General features: G+C 38.5%; 1 protein-coding gene across 5 annotated transcripts in view; it reads right to left on the bottom strand.

The window, feature by feature from the left end:
* LIN52 (lin-52 DREAM MuvB core complex component) overlaps positions 1-18,585 on the bottom strand; it is a 111,875-nt gene extending 93,290 nt beyond the window's left edge. For 4 of the 5 annotated variants that reach the window (XM_045448208.1, XM_045448210.1, XM_045448211.1 and 1 more), the window contains exons 1-5: positions 18,481-18,585; positions 12,880-12,954; positions 10,814-10,851; positions 7,932-7,998; positions 6,142-6,225 (exon numbers count right to left, since the gene is read on the bottom strand). In XM_045448208.1, the coding sequence (XP_045304164.1) occupies positions 6,142-6,225; positions 7,932-7,998; positions 10,814-10,851; positions 12,880-12,954; positions 18,481-18,511 (295 nt within the window). In that variant the 5' untranslated portion in view covers positions 18,512-18,585. Of the gene's footprint in view, positions 1-650; positions 2,129-6,141; positions 6,226-7,931; positions 7,999-10,813; positions 10,852-12,879; positions 12,955-18,480 lie in introns of those variants that run through there. The other variant, XM_045448209.1, reaches the window with a different exon arrangement.
* Between the last annotated feature and the right edge of the window lie 236 nt (positions 18,586-18,821).

Here is an 18,821-nt window from a genome sequence, read left to right as displayed (position 1 = left end):
CGGTTGGGTGACCGACTTCGGCTCAGGTCATGATCTCAAAATCCGTAAGTTCGAGCCCCGCATCGGGCTCTGTGCTGACAGCTCGGAGCCTGGAGCCTGTTTCAGATTCTGTGTCTCCCTCTCTCTCTGACCCTCCCCCGTTCATGCTCTCTCTATGTCTCAAAAATAAATAAACATCAAATAAAAAAAAAAAATTTTTTTTAAATAAATGGCATGATCCTTTGCTTTCCCACTTTCACATTCTATTTAAAAATATTTTGAATATAGCCATTAATTAGCTCATCTGCATGGACTACTAAAAGGATTCTAGCCTTCAGAGACAAGAGACAAAAATTTTTTAAAAGGTAACATGTGTTGAGAATCAGTGTTCAATAGGATTCACAATAGTTCCACTGGTTTGTTGTTGTTTTTTTTTTTTTTTAAGATCTTATTTTTAAGTAATCTCTATACCCAATATGGGGCTCAAATTTACAACCCCAAGATCAAGAGTTGCATGCTCTACCGAACCGGCCAGGCGCCCCTAGTTCCACTGGTCTTAGTTCCAACAGTCCAAGCAAAGGACTGTTGAAAAGACTAAATCAGGATCATGTCCAGATAATAATAGTGATGGACTAAAGTCCAAATAGAAGATAAAACCAAATCATCACCAATAAGCTTCATCTTATTTTTACTACATGTGATCATCCAGCCATTAGAGGAAAAATTCCAGACATTACAAGACCTTTAAACAATACTTATCACTAAAATTCCAACTATCCAGAAAAAACAATTTCCAGAGACTTCCACCTTTTCACTTTTAAGTCAATGGATTTCATTAGAGAAATTCCATCTTTTCACTTGAAGTCATCAGCAGTTATCATTCACTCAATCATATTTATTTGCATACTTACTATGCAAATTCTTTACTGTGCAAATACATGCACGTTTACTACATGCCAGGTACTCTAGAAAGACAGCTCAAATTATGACACTTACCTAAAAGAGTTATAATCAATCTAAGGGATAAAACATGTACAAAAATCTCCCAAAGTGGTAGAAGTACTATACGAATGAAACAAATGAACTGTTTTAAGAGCAATTTAGGAGGCCAGGAAAGAGAGCTCACTTTTCAGATCAGGAATGAGAATGAAAGACTAATGAAAGGGGTAAATTTGGATCTAAATAGTGAAGGACGAATAAAAGTTCTAACATTAGAAATAGGTCAGGGGGAGTTTTCTGAGAAAAAGGAATAGCATGGATAGAATTAAGAAGGGCAAGTGTTTCAGGAAGAGTGACTATTTCAAACAGGAACAGTGTATGGTGTTTTGGTAGAGAAAAAGTAAGTAAGCAAACTAGACATTAAGCTAGGACCAGAGTGAAAAGGATTTTGAATGCCGTTCTAGAGTATGAATTTGACCACATGGTCAGTAAAGGACTACTAATGACTAATAGCAAAAGTCAAAAGAAACAAGTGATACGTTAGAAAAATTAATCTGATTAAGAGTAAACAAGATGGCCTGGAATGCAGTGGTTAAGAGGTAGGGAGACTGGTTAGGTGACTGCAATAGTACCAGCAAAATAAGAGGGATACTGAACTCAGAAAGAAGAGAAATAAATTCTTTATATGGTAAGGTAGTTTACAATTTTTCATATTTCTATATATTCCATGAGAATTTCATATAAATTAACTGCTCAAATGAAGCCAAGGGACTTCTATCATGACAAGCTATAAATGCCTACACAAAAAATTACTACACTCCCAAATCTCCATACCAAAAGGGTTATCTGAGACATAATCACATAACGAATCAAAGGGCATGGTTCATCTTCCAAAAGACACAATCTAGTTACTATCAACACTAGAAGGTACACATTATTTCTATACTAACATTTAACAATGCCCTAGGGAAGTGACAAACAATCATGTTTTGAGGACAAATATTTTTTGCATTTTTTTTCTTTCCATCATCTTTATCAGTGCAGATATTTGCATGAAAACAGGATCACTGGTCCTTGGGGATTCATCAGTTCCTACTGCTTATTTTTCATCCATGTCATCCTCTCAATTAATGCAGGAAAGAGGATTGAGACATCGAAACACCAGATTAGGGTGTCAAGTAAATGTCAACCCTTAGAGTAGATGAATAATCTGTAAGGACAAAAAAAAGATCTTGTTTTTATGCAAATACACCATATATGATAAAACAAAGATTGACTATACCCAAGAAGTCCAATACATACCAATATAAATCTTTCCAATTCTAAATTTTAAAACTATTTTCTGTATGTCAGTTAATTTGTGATCAGGGAAAATGACAATAAGTTGCAAAGCACTGATACAGAAACTGAAATAAGGCTGAATTTTGAACCAGAAAAAAAATTCTGAAAAATTTCAGCTATGCTCATGGGACTCATATAGCAGAAATGAGCATTTGTTTCAGAATTTTGGTTTAGTGCTTAAGGTGGCTATGTTAGGTGACTGCAAATCTCTACCTCCAGAGTCTTAAGTTTGAGAAATACAAACACTTAATAGTAATAATGTTTTTAACTATGTGGATCAAAAACTAAAACAAACCACACCAAATTTCTCATTCTGTGGAAAGCCATTAAAATAATCCTTACTGATATTTAGGGAACTCTGTTCCAAAAACGGAAATAGCGAAAGAATAATTCATTCTGTATAAACAGCTTTCAAGGTAATAGTAAATAGTTGATAAAGTCCTTTGTAGAAGGTATCCAGCTAGTAACAAAAAAATGACAGAATTAGACAACCACCATTTGGCAACCTATAATAAAACAGGGTAACGAGGCAGTTACGAAAGGCTACTGAAACTCTGCTGTAAGGCTGACAGAGAATTTTACAATGAATAATAGATCAGGCTAATGCCTTTATCAACTAATTAATTTTAACATCACAAAGAGAGATAGGCAGACATGATGTACCTTCTGATGGATGTATACAATACCATTTATGAAATACTCTTGCCAAAATAACAATTAAAAGTTCAAGCTGTATCTGTGCAGGCTTCTATACCTAACTACCAGGGAATAAAAAAGGGATAAATGAACATATTAAACACTACCATAGGAATGTAAACAACAAAATCCAGAATATAGAAAATTCTACAGAACAAATAACCAGTTTTAATAAATGGTAAGGGAAAATAAAAGGGAAGTGGAACTATGACAGATTAAGAGAGACTTAAGGGACATATCAATTAAATACAGTGCATGAACCTTATTCAGGGCCTGATTCAAGTAAACCACCAATTGATAAAGACAATTATAAGTCAACAAGTGAAATCCGAAACCCAATTAGCTATTTGACAACAGTTTGTTAAAAATTTTTAGGCACAGTAATGGAATGGTGGTTATATTTTAAAAGGTTAGGTAAGAGGGAGACAGACCTTGTTTTTTGGAATTATATATGAAGCTATTGGGTGATGAGGTAATAGGATGCTTAAGATTTGCTTTAAAATAATTATGGGAAATTATATAGGTGAAACAGATTGGCTCTGTATGGACTATTGAAATTGGGTCTTGGGAACATGAGACCATTATTCTATTTTTTCTACTTTGTGGCTCAGTCAGTTAAGCATCCAACTACTTTTGATTTCGGCTCAGGTCATGATCTTGGGGCTCATGGGATGGAGCCCCACATCAGGCTCTGCACCTTTAGTGCAGAGCCTGCTTGGGATTCTCTCTCCCTCTCTCTGCCCTACCTCTGTTGCTCATATACGTGTAATCTCTCTCTCAAAATAAATAAAAAACATTTTTTAAAAATGGGGAAAAATACTTTATTATCTTTCTCAGTAGGAAAGCAGAAAAACTAATTAGAAGAAATAAAGCAATTTCAACTACAACTAACTAGAGATAGTAATGTTGATAAATACATTTGGCAATATAGTGTCTTCTTAATATAATAAGCATAAAACTTCATCTAAAAAACTGACAGAGAGATAAAGGATTATCTTTTTTTTTTTTTTTTAAGAGACAGAACATGAGCTAGGGAGAAGGGCAGAGGGAGACAGAATCTTTTTTTTTTTTTAAGTTTATTTTTGAGAGAGAGAGCAAGCGAGCGAGAGAAAGAGACAGTGTTGAGTGGAGGAAGGGCAGAGAAAAAAGGAGAGAGAGAATCCCAAGCAGGCTCTGCACAGTCAGCACAGAGCCTGATGTGGGGCTCAAACTCATGAAATCGCAAGATCAGGATCTGAGCCAAAACCAAGAGTTGGATGCTTAACCGACTGACCCACCCAGCGCCCCGAGGTAAAGGATTATTATGATTATTATAGCATTTACTATCCAGAGCTAGTAAAAGAATCAACTTCTATATGATACCAACCTTGCATTCATGAATTTAATAATCACACATTTGCCTTTTCATTATAAACCCTGGAAGTCCATGATATACGTGCTAAGTAGTAATTTTGCCAAGACGTAAATTTTAATCATGAGACATAAATGACCAGTAACACAGAGGAAAGTTAGATAAAAATGAGTAAACCTAGTAGACCAACTAGCAACCATATTTCAAAGCAGTTTGTTGTTTCCTGCTCCTTGATTCATGAAGTGGTTAAAATGTTTTCTTGGGAAAAGAAAGCAACTGCTAATGACAGTGATGGAAATATTGAAAAGATAAGGAGACCTAAGGAAGTGATGACTATTAGTCAAAAATTAAAAGTTTTATAGGTGCCTGGGTGGCTCAGTTGGTTGAACAACTCTTGATTTTGGCTCATGATCTCACAGTTCATGAGATAGAGCCCTGTGCTGGGCTTTGTGCTGACCACATGGAGCCTGCTTGGGATTCTCTCTCTCCTCTCTCTCTACGCCTCCCCCCACTCATTGTAAATCAATTGATCAACCAATCAATCAATCAGAAGTTTTAAATTAAATTTTAAAGTGACATATTGAATTTGGCACTAATTTAAAACAACAATGGGAACAAATCCTCTATATGCTCTATAAATAAGAAAAACAATTTATAAAACTGTTTTTGGGATTGTTCCAATCAGTGCAAACCTTGCACGTTTGAAGAAAATTATAAGCTACTGTAGCCTCTTACAACTGTGGATTCAGGAAGGTCCTAGGAAATTCTAACCACAATATTATGTTGAGTTTCTCTTTCACTTAAAAAGTAAGAAATTCTACAATTCCTTTCCCAGTTTTATAATGAATACAGTATGGAAGAGATATAATCTATATGGGCTTTCCTTTGGGGAACCAATCTTTCCTCCAATTCCATGTGATCTGAGTCAGACTAATCCCTCTAAACTGTGTCTGTATCCAGGACTCAAGCCTGGCCCATCAGAATGTTCCATGCTAACTGGCCAAAGGAGTGGTTCTAAAATAGGTCTAAGTCAAGATGGTATAGTCTGAGTCCTCCCCAGGATCTTTCTTTTGGAATGTTCGTAAAAGATATTCTTTATTTTGGGATTACAAGATTTAAAGGCATATAAACTGGAGCTCCTTTTGGCCACCTTCCCCACTGCTAGTTCAAAGAATAAGGCTAATGCAAGAGCCTTGAGCTGCAAAACAAAAGCCAAGAACAAGAATACATCCCAATGACATCATTAAAAGTCAAAGATCTAGGGGCGCCTGGGTGGCGCAGTCGGTTAAGCGTCCGACTTCAGCCAGGTCACGATCTTGCGGTCCGTGAGTTCGAGCCCCGCGTCAGGCTCTGGGCTGATGGCTTGGAGCCTGGAGCCTGTTTCCGATTCTGTGTCTCCCTCTCTCTCTGCCCCTCCCCCGTTCATGCTCTGTCTCTCTCTGTCCCAAAAATAAATAAACGTTGAAAAAAAAATTTTTTTTAAATAAAATAAAATAAAAGTCAAAGATCTAGATACCCTCAAAGCTATTTCTACTCCTGAAATTTTGATTTGCATGAATAAAGTCCCTCTTTTGCTTAAGCTAGTTTGATTTGACATTCTATTGCTTCAAACTCAAAGGGTTTCCAATATACTTTTATTGTATAGAGAAAAATAACTTGTTACTGAGTAAATGCCATAATTGTTCCAGTGTATTATACCATAAAAGGCACACTAGATTATAGTGACTCCTTACTTTCAGAATGCCTAATAAAGATACTTTCTGAGTTACAGCTAGAACTCATCATGAAATGTACAACCTGCAACCCTGAATAAATGTGATCGTATGGGTACTCACACTCATCTAGCCCCAGCTGATAGGCCAAGTTCTGCAGGCCCCGTACCTTCTCCATCAAATTAGCTGTGGTGAGGCTCCCCAGTTCTGAAACAGAGTAATTTATTTCAATACCATTTCTTTCTACTGTTCTCTAGTGACAATCCATTCAGATTAGAAATCTTTCTTATAAAACTTTTCAAGCTTAATTCTTATCTAATAAATAGAAAACGGATCTCTTTTCATCCAATCATTCTCTCTATACACACACACACATACACACACAGAAATTAGTGAATTTTTCCTACTGTTGCAAAATGCTTCAGATGAACTTACCCATTTAATGAGAAAATAGCATAAAAACATAGCAAATTATGTTTTATTCTAAAGATCCTTTTATAACTTTCATTTTACCCATCACACAAAATAAACACACCATTAAAATATGAAACCTTGTGATCTGACACAACACTAAGAAAGTCTCAGACAGATCTTTGTCTTACAAAATGGCACTGTCTCCACTATCATTTATAAGTCCCCATTATTCCAAATAATAATAAAATAGCAACAAAACAGTTACTGTTCCCCATTTCCCTAAGTTAGTAAACAGAGACTAAACATTAATCCAAACTACCTTCAAACCAAAATCCTACAAATTTTTTTAAGTATACTAGATAAAAAGACAGTATACTTAAAATAAAAACTTAGTTTACCAGATTTTCATTTAAATAGCACACAATTCCTTTTATGTTTAGATACAGGTCAATTGGAATGGAATATGATGCTATAATCCCTTACTAAAAATGTAAAGTTTCCTTAGGAAATTCATACTGATGGGACATTATATAAATGACTTTGGAACATTACAACAATGAACCCGAGATGCCCTTGAGACTTAATTTTTCCATGGTTGGAGGAGGGGATCTGCATTTAAGCATTTCATGCAGAACAATGAATTACTTCTGAAATCAAATAAAGGTGTTATTTTCTCCCACTTATCATGCCACACTCATTATCCATATCTGGCATAAGTAGACTTTCGTGATCTGTTCAGCTCTTGAATAGCTCAAGAAAGCCAGATTTTTACCTTAATTTCAGTCTATTACTTCACAACCATCATGAATCTTATCACCAGAAGGATGATAAAAATTAAATAAAGTAGAGCAAAATCAAGGAAAATTAATGTTTTTTAATTTAAATTTCCACTTTGTGGTTGAGTTCCAAGTCATTTATCAAACAACAATATTCACTACTTCTAGTATTCTTTATGGAAGAAATTGATGGCATAGAAAGAACTAAAAGACAGGTCTTAACCCACTAAGAGGTTATCAATTAATAGTACTGACAACAATATATGGCAGTAAATCCTAAATAAGGCACTTGTGTTAGAGTGGTAAAGGACTAGACTTAAAAGATCAGTTTAAATTTTAATTCTAATAAATCTTGGTTAAGTTAACCTCTGAACCTCAGACACCATCATACCTAACTCACAGGACCTTTATGAGAATTAAATGGGAAATTTTTATGTGAGAGCTTTTGTTGACTGTAGCATTATACAAAATAAAGTTAATATTAAAGGAATTTAGCAGCAGCAGAAATCATCATGACTGGTCCTGAGTTGAAGGGATTTACACATATGAAAAAATAGGGACAAGCATTCAGACATGAAGAATCATGAATCAGCTTAGTTAAGCAGGCGGTCTGACTGCAGCAGAGAATACCCATAAGGGAATAGCGAGAGAAAAATTGGAAAGGTGGTTTGTGGAAGAGCATAAACGTCAGGTTAAAAGTTAGAAGTCACCAGCACAGCTTACCTTTCAACATGTCAATGTCATCACGTTCTATTTCAGCCATCCATTTGGGTGGAGAACTAGTAATAGGCTGTCAAAACGTAAGAATACATCCACTCAGATGCATACAAAATGTAAAGAGATCGTAATCTTCCTTCTTATAAGAAAAGTAGATTGTCATACAGGCTTCAGCCTTCAGGCTTTTGTTCAAAAATACTGACAAATTATAATTTCAAAAGCTCAGATTTCTCTAGGTTCAGATATGGCCTGCAAAGAGTCACTTTACAAAATAATACTGCTCATCTTTATAGTTGGTCTCAGAGAAATTATCTTAGAAGAAAGGTCTGGGGACACCTGGGTGGCTCCATCAGTCAAGCCTCTGATTCTTGATTTGGGTTCAGGTCATGATGTCATGGTCCATGAGATTAAGCCAAACGCCCCATGTCATGCTCTGCGCTGACAGTGTGGATACTACTTGGAATTCTTTCTCCCTCTCCCTCTGCGCCTCCCCCCACCTCGATCTCTTTGTCAAAATAAATAAATAAACATTAAAAAAAAGAAGAAGAAAAACAAGAAGAAGAACAAGAAGAAGAAAGAAGAAGAAAGGTCTGACCACTGTTACTGTTTCATGTGTAAGAGATTAGTAAAGCAATGAAAGAAATTACTTGAAATCCAGTTCTGGTAAAAGACTCCAACTGAACTGCTCGAGACAATCAGCAAGTAACATTCTCTGGCACAGGAGAAGATTGAAAGAAAGATGATGTCTCTGTCTCTCTCACACACACACACACATACACACACGCACAGAGACACACAGGAATATTACTCGGCCATAAAGCAATGAAATCTTGCCATTCGTAACAACACGAATGGACCTAGAGGGTATTATGCTATGTGAAATAAGGCAGAGAAAGACAAATACCACATGATTTCACTTATATGTGGGATCTAAAAAAAAAAAAAAAAAAAAATGAGGGGAGCTTGGGCAGCTCAGTTGGTTAAGCGTCTAACTCTTGATTTTGGCTCAGGTCATGATCTCACCGTCATGAGATCGAGCCCCATGTTCAGCTCTACACTGATAGTGCACTGAGCCTATTTGGAATTCTCTCTCCCTCTGCCCCTCCTCCACTCGTGCTCACATGCTCTCTCTCTCTCACAAAATAAATAAAACTTAAAAATAAGGGGCGCCTGGGTGGCTCAGTCGGTTGAGCGGCTGACTTCGGCTCAGGTCATGATCTCGCAGTCTGTGAGTTCGAGCCCCACGTCGGGCTCTGTATTGACAGCTCAGAGCCTGGAGCCTGTTTCAGATTCTGTGTCTCCCTCTCTCTGACCCTTCCTGGTTCATGCTCTGTCTCTCTCTGTCTCAAAAATCAATAAATGTTTAAAAAAAAAAAAAAACAAAAAAAAACTTAAAAATAAATAAATGAATAAGCAAAAAACAGAAACAGACTCATGAATACAGAGAACAAACTGGTGGTTGTATTGGGAGAGGAGTGGGCAAAATAGGTGAAGCGGATTAAGGGATACAAACTTTCAGTTATAAAGTAAATAAGTCACAGAAACAAAAAGTACAGCATAAGGAATATAGTCAATGATAATGTAATATATATAATTGTTGATTCACTATGCTATACTCCTGAAACCAATATATTATATGTCAACTATAATTGAAGTAAAAAGTTTTTAAAGAGGGGTGCCTGGGTAGCTCAGTCGGTTAAGCGTCCGACTTCGGCTCAGGTCATGAACTCGTGGTTCCTGAGTTTGAGCTCCGCGTCGGGCTCTGTGCTGACAGCTCAGAGCCTGCTTCAGATTCTGTGTCTCCTTCTCTCCCTGCCCCTCCTCTGCTCATGCTCTTCTCTCTCTCTCTCACAAAAATAAAGACTAAAAAAAATTTTTTTAAATTTTTTTAAAGAAGTAGTCCTCAATTTGTGAGAAGACTATCATGATCATCACTTTAAATTTCATTTTACTATAACATTTTAGAAAACTTTAGAACTTTTATCTTCTCACTTATGAAAAGTAAACTTACATGCTCGCTTCGTGTATACTATGAAAAGTAAACTTGCAAAATATGAAAGAGAGCCCATTCTTGGAATAACTTTTGGCAACAGTTTTCAAGCCTAGTTGCACGTGAGAATCATCTATGTAACAAAAAAATACAGATGATGTGGACACACTCCAGATGCACTGATGTAGAGTATCAGAGGTGGGGAAAGGGTCCAGTGAAGAGAACAGAGCAACCGACATTACAATGTATTTTTTTGTTGTTTTTTTTTCAACTCTGGATACATTTTATTTATTTACTTTTTAACACAGTTTATTGTCAAATTGGCTAACATAGTGTGTAAAGTGTGCTCTTGGTTTTTGGGGTAGATTCTAATGTACTGTTTATTTAACTTCAAAGACATTTCAGTACCCTACACATACAAAAAAGGGTAACAACGTTTTAGGGCCTGCTGCCTTGAAAGTAGGAAAGTTGTAGCTCTAATGGATGCTTTACTTTGCCTTCTAATGAGCCACTGAGAAATTTCAAATTCCTGTAAGGAAGTATAAGCTAAGATCATAATGCATCTCATAAACAAAAGAGAAAAGTTTCAAAATCATGGTTTGGTCAAAAAGAATATTAGTGTTACATTAAATATTTCAACTGCCTTGCCTTAAAAGCTTTCACGCTGAGAAAAGTGGCTAATAGACATAGGTCAAAATGCCAAGATAGAGCATTTGGACAGAGGAAGACATTATTATCAACATGATGATAATATAAACAGATTTCCAGGGCTGTAGTTACAAACTGATTTTAAGCCTATGACATTTTTCTTGAAAATAAAGAAACAGGAGATATTTAAGCTTTTACTAAGGAGTAAAACGCTGTATAAACTTCATTAGGTAAGTAAAATATTACTTACACTTTTAAAGGAAGCTGCGAATTCAGCAACACCTGGTACTGAAAAGAAAAAACATATTATTTATTCAATAAATATTTTAGTGTCCCCAGACATAGAGGAGCCAAATAAGAAGAAGAAAACAGCCTTGTCTTCAAGGAGCTTACAGTCTGGAAAAGGAGAGAAACTCGGTAATTATTTTTTAAGTGCTCCAGGAAAGATACCAGGTGCTATGGGAAGACAAAAAAAAAAAAAAAAAAAAAAAAAAGGGAGAGAGAGAGGAAAGAAAAGAAAGAAAAGGAAAAAAAGAGAGAGAAAAAGAAAAAAAGAAATCTGTATCTGACTGAGGGGAGGGAAAAAAAGCTTCTCAAAGAAAATAATGCCTCGACTGAACTTGGAAGGATCAGGAGTTAGCTGGAAGGATAGGGAGATACAATATGTCTTACCAAAAAATTTAAATTTACTTTTTTAGGTATGCTGTTCTATCAATCCAGTTGTTACTTAAATACCTCACAAGAAGAATTACATTAGAAAACAAAATGATAAAAACAGATATTTAAAAATAAAATACTGTTGGGGTGCCTGGGTAGCTCAATCAGTTAAGCATCCGACTTTGGCTCAGGTCATGATCTCACGTCTCGTGGGTTCGAGCTCTGCATCGAGCTCTGTGCTGACAGTTCAGAGCCTGGAGCCTGCTTCAGATTCTGTGTTTCTCTCTCACTCTCTGCCCCTTCCCCACTTGCACTCTGTCTCTCTCTCTCTCTCTCTCAAAAATAAACAGTAAAGAAAATAAAATAAAGTAAAATAAAATAAAATAAAATAAAATAAAATAAAATAACTGATGGGGCGCCTGGGTGGCGCAGTCGGTTAGGCGTCCGACTTCAGCCAGGTCATGATCTCGCGGTCAGTGAGTTCGAGCCCCGCGTCAGGCTCTGGGCTGATGGCTCAGAGCCTGGAGCCTGTTTCCGATTCTGTGTCTCCCTCTCTCTGCCCCTCCCCCGTTCATGCTCTGTCTCTCTCTGTCCCAAAAATGAATAAACGTTGAAAAATAAAATAAAATAAAATAACTGTTCAACCTCACTAATAAAGAAACATGAACTGGGGCGCCTGGGTGGCGCAGTCGGTTAAGCGTCCGACTTCAGCCAGGTCACGATCTCGCGGTCCGTGAGTTCGAGCCCCGCGTCAGGCTCTGGGCTGATGGCTCAGAGCCTGGAGCCTGTTTCCGATTCTGTGTCTCCCTCTCTCTCTGCCCCTCCCCCGTTCATGCTCTGTCTCTCTCTGTCCCAAAAATAAATAAACGTTGAAAAAAAAAAAGAAACATAAAAAAGAAACATGAACTAAAGATAATAAATATCAGTAACGTCCAATAATGGCTAGCATCTGGGTAAATGGGCACTCACACACAGCCATCCTCTACATTGTGTACAAAGGTACATGTTAGAGGTACATGTTGTTTGTAATATCAAACAGTGGACTAAAGTTTCCAAATAGGGTAGGAATATATAAACTACAGTATATCTACATAATGAAATACTTCAGGAGAATGAAGTAGATCTAGACCTACTAACATGGAAAGATGCATTAATAAATTACTAGGTGGGATAAGTTAAGCTATATTAGCCCAACCATGTACATGTGACACATCATTATACCAAAAACAACAAAACAAAAACCAAAACCCAAAAAACCCTGCTGTATACTTTAAAAATATGTATTTGTTTATTTGTTTATCTGTTTATCTATATAATCATTATAAAAGCCAAGAGGATTTGTACCAAACTATTAATAGTGATTTTACAAGAGTGAGTGAAGGAAGTGAAGAAATACTTTATGTATCCCTGAATTGTCTGAACTTATTTCAGATGTAATTTTTTTAAGGCTGTCTATCATTTCCTGAGTCACACTGTGTCCTGAAAAAGTTAAACCACCAAAAAGCTATTCTTAACATCAGACCACAGAATTCAGTCTCTTCCCTGTGAAGTAAAATCAAATTTTTAACCATTACAGTTAAATGATAACTTCAAAACTCTCTCTCAAAGTAGCACTGATTCTCCTGTATTACTTCTGATATCAAGAAACCAAAAACTTACATTGTTCTGGCCAAAGGTCTGGTGAGGCACGGTCAAGTTTTTCAAAACTTAGCAGAGATGCTTCCAGATCTGTCCCTAGAACAAAACACCCACATGAGCCATGAAGACACAAAACATGTTAATTCACATTTTATAACACTTCAAACTCAAAGAGCATAACAAACTGGGACACTCTCTTGGAAGTCTAGAAATCCGAGTTCTAGAACTACTGACACTACCAGGCCATGATGTTATAAAAATAAATCATTCTCCTTCATCAAACTTCACTTTTCTGATCTATAAACTGGGAGCAATATTTTAGTGGGGTGTTAAGAAAAATAAGTAACAAACCCATGTGTATCTTCACTCATACTCTTAGACTTTCCCCCAATTAAGTGTCCCTGCTCCCAAGAAAGACAAACTCCTCTGCAGAGCTCTGCATGCCATTTTTTTTCTTGCTTTGTCAAAGATATCATCTTGAATAATCTTTCTTACACAATTAATTTCTATGTTTTCTACTGGCTCATCCTCAACAGCAAGCAAGCCTGTTCTAGAATTTCTCCTTCTTTGAAAAAAATTCTTCTATGACCCCATTACCTCCTTTTTCCTCCTTCATTTCAAAAGTTCTTGAGTTGTCTATCCTGCTATTTCCACTTCCTTTACCTCACATTCTCTCCTTAACCCATGACAATCAGGCTTCTGCTCCTGCATACATGGAAAGTGTCGTGGTCAAGGTCACCTATGACTACCTATGTTGCTAAATCCAGCAGTCACTTCTCTGTTGTCTATTATGTGACCTCTCTGCAGCACTTACACACTGACCACTCTCCTTGAAAAACTCCACTTCCAGCTTCTATAAAACCTCTATGATGCTGATTTTTCTCCTACCTCACTGACTCCTTCCTCATTCTCCACCACACAGGTCCCACCCTAGGCTGGCTTCACTCTCTACCTGAAGTCTCCTAAGGAGATCTCATCTAGCCCCACAGTTTTTACCATCATTTATATGTCAATAACTCCATAATTATATTTCCAGTCCCAATCTTACCCAGAACTTGAGGAATAGCTAGGAGGCTACTTAACAAATTCCTCTGCCAGAGCTCTGATAACTCCTGACATCTGTCTCTATTTACATGTGTGAAAACCGTAAGTCTAATACATTCAAAATCATCTCCACCTCAAGAAATAGAACCACCATGAACCCCAGTTCTCAAACCAAAATCCAGATGTCATCTATCCTTCATGCTTCCCTTTCCTTCACCCGTCCATTACAATCCATTAGTAAGCCCAGTAGTTTTCCTCTCCAAAATATACCATGAAACCAAATTAACTAGCCAAGGAACCATCACTTCTCTCCCAGACTATTCAGAAGCCTCTCAACAGTTCTCCCTGCTTCGATTTTTACCTCTTCCCCTCTCTACCCAAATCTGTTCTTCACAAAGTAGCCAGAACTGACTTTTTTTTTTTTTAATGTCAATCAGTTTGTGTCACTCTTCGGCTTAAGGGACTTCTTCCCAGCTAAGTTCATGAATGTATATTGTATCTGCCATGCCTTAGAAAAACATCATACATGATCCAGCCCCTGCCTAATTCTTCCATACCATTTGATACATACCATTCCTTCACTACTCTTGCCCTGGCACACAGTAGATGCTCAACATTAATAACAATTAACGTCTGTTGAGTATCCATTGTGTGCTCAGTATGATAGACAGTTGCATAAATTAGTTCATTTAATGGTCTAAACAGTGGTTCTTAACATTTTCTGGGTGAGTCATATCTTTGGAAATCTGGGGGAAAAAGGGCTATGGATTCATTCCCTGGAAAACGTACGTATGTATAAAATTTCAACATGTGCTTTCCTTGGGGAGCCTGGGTGGCTCAGTCAGTTAAGCACCTGACTCTTGATCTCAGCTCAGGTCTTTTTTTTTTTTTTTTTTTTTTTTTAATGTTTATTTATTTTTGCGAGAGAGAGAGAGAGAGAGAGAGAGAGAGGAGAGAGACAGAGTGCAAACGGGAGACAGGCAGAGAGAGAGGGAAACACAGAATCTGAAGCAGGTTCCAGACTCTGAGCTGTCAGCACAGAGCCCAACGCGGGGCTTGAACTCACGGACTGCGAGATCGTGACCTGAGCCGAAGCTGGACGCTTAACCAACTGAACCACCCAGACGCCCCTCAGCTCAGGTCTTGATCTCAGAGTCATGAGTTCAAGACCTGTGTTGGGCTGGATGCTGGGCATGAAGCCTAATTAAAAAAACAACAACAAACATGTGCTTTTCTCTAAACTGGATTCCCCCCCACCCAAATATTCTACGGGAATTTCCAGCAGCATTCTAATTGGTAAAGAACTCAACCCTAATAAATTGTCTTAACTAAGCATCCAAAAATGGTAACAAAGAAAAGCTGTGTGTAACACACAAAATGCCAATTTTCAAATTCCCAAGGAATGTTACTGATGGGAAGCTCAATCACAACAAAAGTGAACTTACTGAGAATAGGATCCAGTAACAAACAAGGGTGGTCTTATGATCCCACGGTCTGGGGCATAACTGAGAATTTGCTGTGAGTGCTACCCTCATTCATTAATTCCAATGTTCTCCTTTTTAAAGAAGTGCTAAACAAATTTAACATTAAAAAGACAAATGAGGGGCGCCTGGGTGGCGCAGTCGGTTAAGCGTCCGACTTCAGCCAGGTCACGATCTCGCGGTCCGTGAGTTCGAGCCCCGCGTCAGGCTCTGGGCTGATGGCTCAGAGCCTGGAGGCTGTTTCCGATTCTGTGTCTCCCTCTCTCTCTGCCCCTCCCCCGTTCATGCTCTGTCTCTCTCTGTCCCAAAAATAAATAAACGTTGAAAAAAAAAATTAAAAAAAAAAAAAGACAAATGAGTAAATGACCTAGATTTGAATTAAATCTTATAGAAAGAGACAGGTAAAACACTAAAGATACAAGCTAGGGGCACCTGGGTGGCTCAGTCGGTTAAGCATCCAACTCTGGCACAGGTCATGAGTTCTCAGTTTATGCGTTGGAGCCCCACATTAGGCTCTGCACTGACAGGGTGGAGCCTGCTTGGGATTCTCTCTCAACCTCTCTGCCCCTCCCCCACTCTCTCACACACGCACTCTCTCTCAAAATAAATAAACTTTTAAAATAGTGAGAAAGCTAGGCAGTGGAATATTTTAGGATGAGATACTTATTTAGAAGCTGTATTTAAGTTCAAAGTGCTCAACTTGATTTTGTCAGATTAAAAGGAAAAGATTAGGTGAAGAATGCAATTCTGTAAAAGATAAGCATGAAAACTGAAAAATCAAGTGTGCAAATAGAGTGACTATGGAGATGGCTAGAAGATCAAGGGAAAACAATGTTTCCAATATTCTTCCTAGCCAAAAAAAGGAAAAAAAAAAATAGAGAACACAAGAAAAAAACAAAATACAAGCAACACAATTCTAAAATCTCCAAATTTATAAATATAAAAACAACTTAGTAATAAACTAAAAAAAATTTTTTTTAATGATTTTTATTTATTTTTGAGAGAGACAGAGCATGAGCGGGGGAGAGACAGAGTATGAGTGGGAGAGAGGCAGAGAAAGAGGGAGACACAGAATTTGAGGCAGGTTCCAGGTGCTGAGCTGTCAGTTAAGAGCCTGATGCAGGGGGGGCGCCTGGGTGGCGCAGTCGGTTAAGCGTCCGACTTCAGCCAGGTCACGATCTCGCGGTCCGTGAGTTCGAGCCCCGCGTCAGGCTCTGGGCTGATGGCTCAGAGCCTGGAGCCTGTTTCCGATTCTGTGTCTCCCTCTCTCTCTGCCCCTCCCCCGTTCATGCTCTGTCTCTCTCTGTCCCAAAAATAAATAAACGTTGAAAAAAAAAATTAAAAAAAAAAAAAAAAGAGCTTGATGCGGGGCTCAAACTCGTGAACCACGAGATCATGACCTGAGGCAAAGTCGGACACTTAACCTACTGAACCACCCAGTCGCCCCATAAACTAAAAATTTTAATAGCAATTACTTCTACTTCTATCACTTGGCTGATTTTTTAAAAATTCTGGTAAGATACACATAACAAAATGTACCACTTTAACCATTTTTAAGGGTACAGTTCAGTGGCATTAAAAACATTCACACTTGTTGTGTAACCATCATTACCATCCATCTCCAGAATATTCTCACCATTCTAAACTGAAACTCTGTACCCTATTAAACAATAACTACCCATTCCCTTAGTTGACTTTATAAATGTCCTTTTTTGTTTTTTCTGGCAAGAAAGACATTTTAAGAGAGCATCCAGGCAGAAGGAATATTTTTTGACTCTGAACACCCATCATTTCTTATACAGTATGCACCTGTGCTCAAAAAACTTAAGACTGAGTTAAACTTGAAACCCAAGACTAGTAAATTATTAAAAATAAAATGTTAATTGAAGGTCTACTGCTTGCCAGACACTGTGCTAACCTCTGGGATCCAACCATGAACAGACAGACTTGGAATTTATAATCTAGCATGAAAGGGGCAAAATTAACAGACTAATTATGCTGACAGTGAAGGTAGTGAGATAGTGAATAACAGTGAAGAGAGGCAACTTCAGATACTGTGTTCTGGGAAACCTTCTCTGGGAAGTGATCTAAAATGAGATCTTAAAGTACAAAAGCATTTACATGATTGATTAATCTCTTCCTCCCCCAAAGCACCTAACATTTTGCCTTTCATACAGTGGAAACTCAGTAATAGCTCTCCTGGCCTCAATTTCCTCATTCCTGAAATAAACTTTCAAGATTTCTTCCCAACACAAAATGTGTTTGAGAAGAGAAAACTACATATCAATGAAATGGACGTGAGGATGGGGGCGGTAGAAGCAAAAATTGAGTTCAGAAATGACTGCAAAATCATAAATAAGGCAGAATGGAGTGCAGAAGAATGCGGATATACCAAAACCACTTGATTGCTATCTGAAGTGACTTGTATCTTAGACAACATATAGACAGAAATCGTTCACTCACTGGGCCTGAGGAAATACATACAGAAGAAGCAAGACAGTATGAGGTAAGTGCATGACTACGAAAAACTCAATTCTCATCTTTCTCTGGGAAGGGACCAAGACGGAAGGGACCAAAACAGGGCAACGGTCCCAATCTACCGAGACAGGAGAATATCAGGTTTTGCTTGTGGCTTAATTCCGGGAATGAGGTCAGCCACCAACCCCAGCTAGGGTTTGAACGAATCTTCCCAGATGCTCAAAAAGAAGAGAATCGACCCTTCCATGGGGTGCCCTGAGAAGAAAACTACACTAAAGCATCACATTTCCCCCCAGCAGTATATCCTCCTCGGCCCTGCCTCACCCAAATGGGGCTAAGGGAGGGCTAGAGCGACCCCGACCTTCCGCCTGGAATGGGCCCCACGAGGGTGCCCTCCTCCACCCGCTTGGTACGCAGAGGGGAAACGGGGCACCTCCGGAGCTACTGTGAAGAACAGGCGAGCTTGAAGACGCACCCGCATCCTAAGAAAAAGAAGCCTAAAGGAAAGGGTTGGAGCTCAAGAACAAAAGTGTAAGTTCGAGGGGCAGGCAGAGAATGGAAGTCACCAGCAGAGCAAAGAAGGAGGTTGCAGCCGAAAGGTCTCTATGCCGGCTCTTACCGTCTGTGGGAGACGCCATCTTCCAACCCATGTCACGTGACGTGGCCAACCGTCGGCGGGAAAGCTAGGATCCATAAGCCACGCCCCCAGAGAGAAACCCCTATCCCCAACTTGCAGCCCCGTCTCATTTCCCCGCCCCATAGGGCAAGCTTTGCCTAGCCCCGCCTCCAGTGGTGGCCACACCCCCTCGCACAGTGGATGAGGTGCGGCGACTGCAAAGTTCTTGAAGGGTCTTATTTACTTTCTTCGGTGAGGGGGTGGGACCGCCGTCGTACCTGTGGCCAATCGGGGTTCCCGTTTAGGGGGCGTCTTCTCCGTGTGCTCAATACAGAGTACTCAAG

The sequence above is a fragment of the Leopardus geoffroyi genome, chromosome B3 (genome assembly GCF_018350155.1).
Source record: "Leopardus geoffroyi isolate Oge1 chromosome B3, O.geoffroyi_Oge1_pat1.0, whole genome shotgun sequence".
Classification (NCBI taxonomy): Eukaryota; Metazoa; Chordata; class Mammalia; order Carnivora; family Felidae; genus Leopardus; species Leopardus geoffroyi.
The sequence above is the reverse complement of the archived record's forward strand: the minus strand, read 5'-3'. Positions and strand labels throughout refer to the sequence as shown.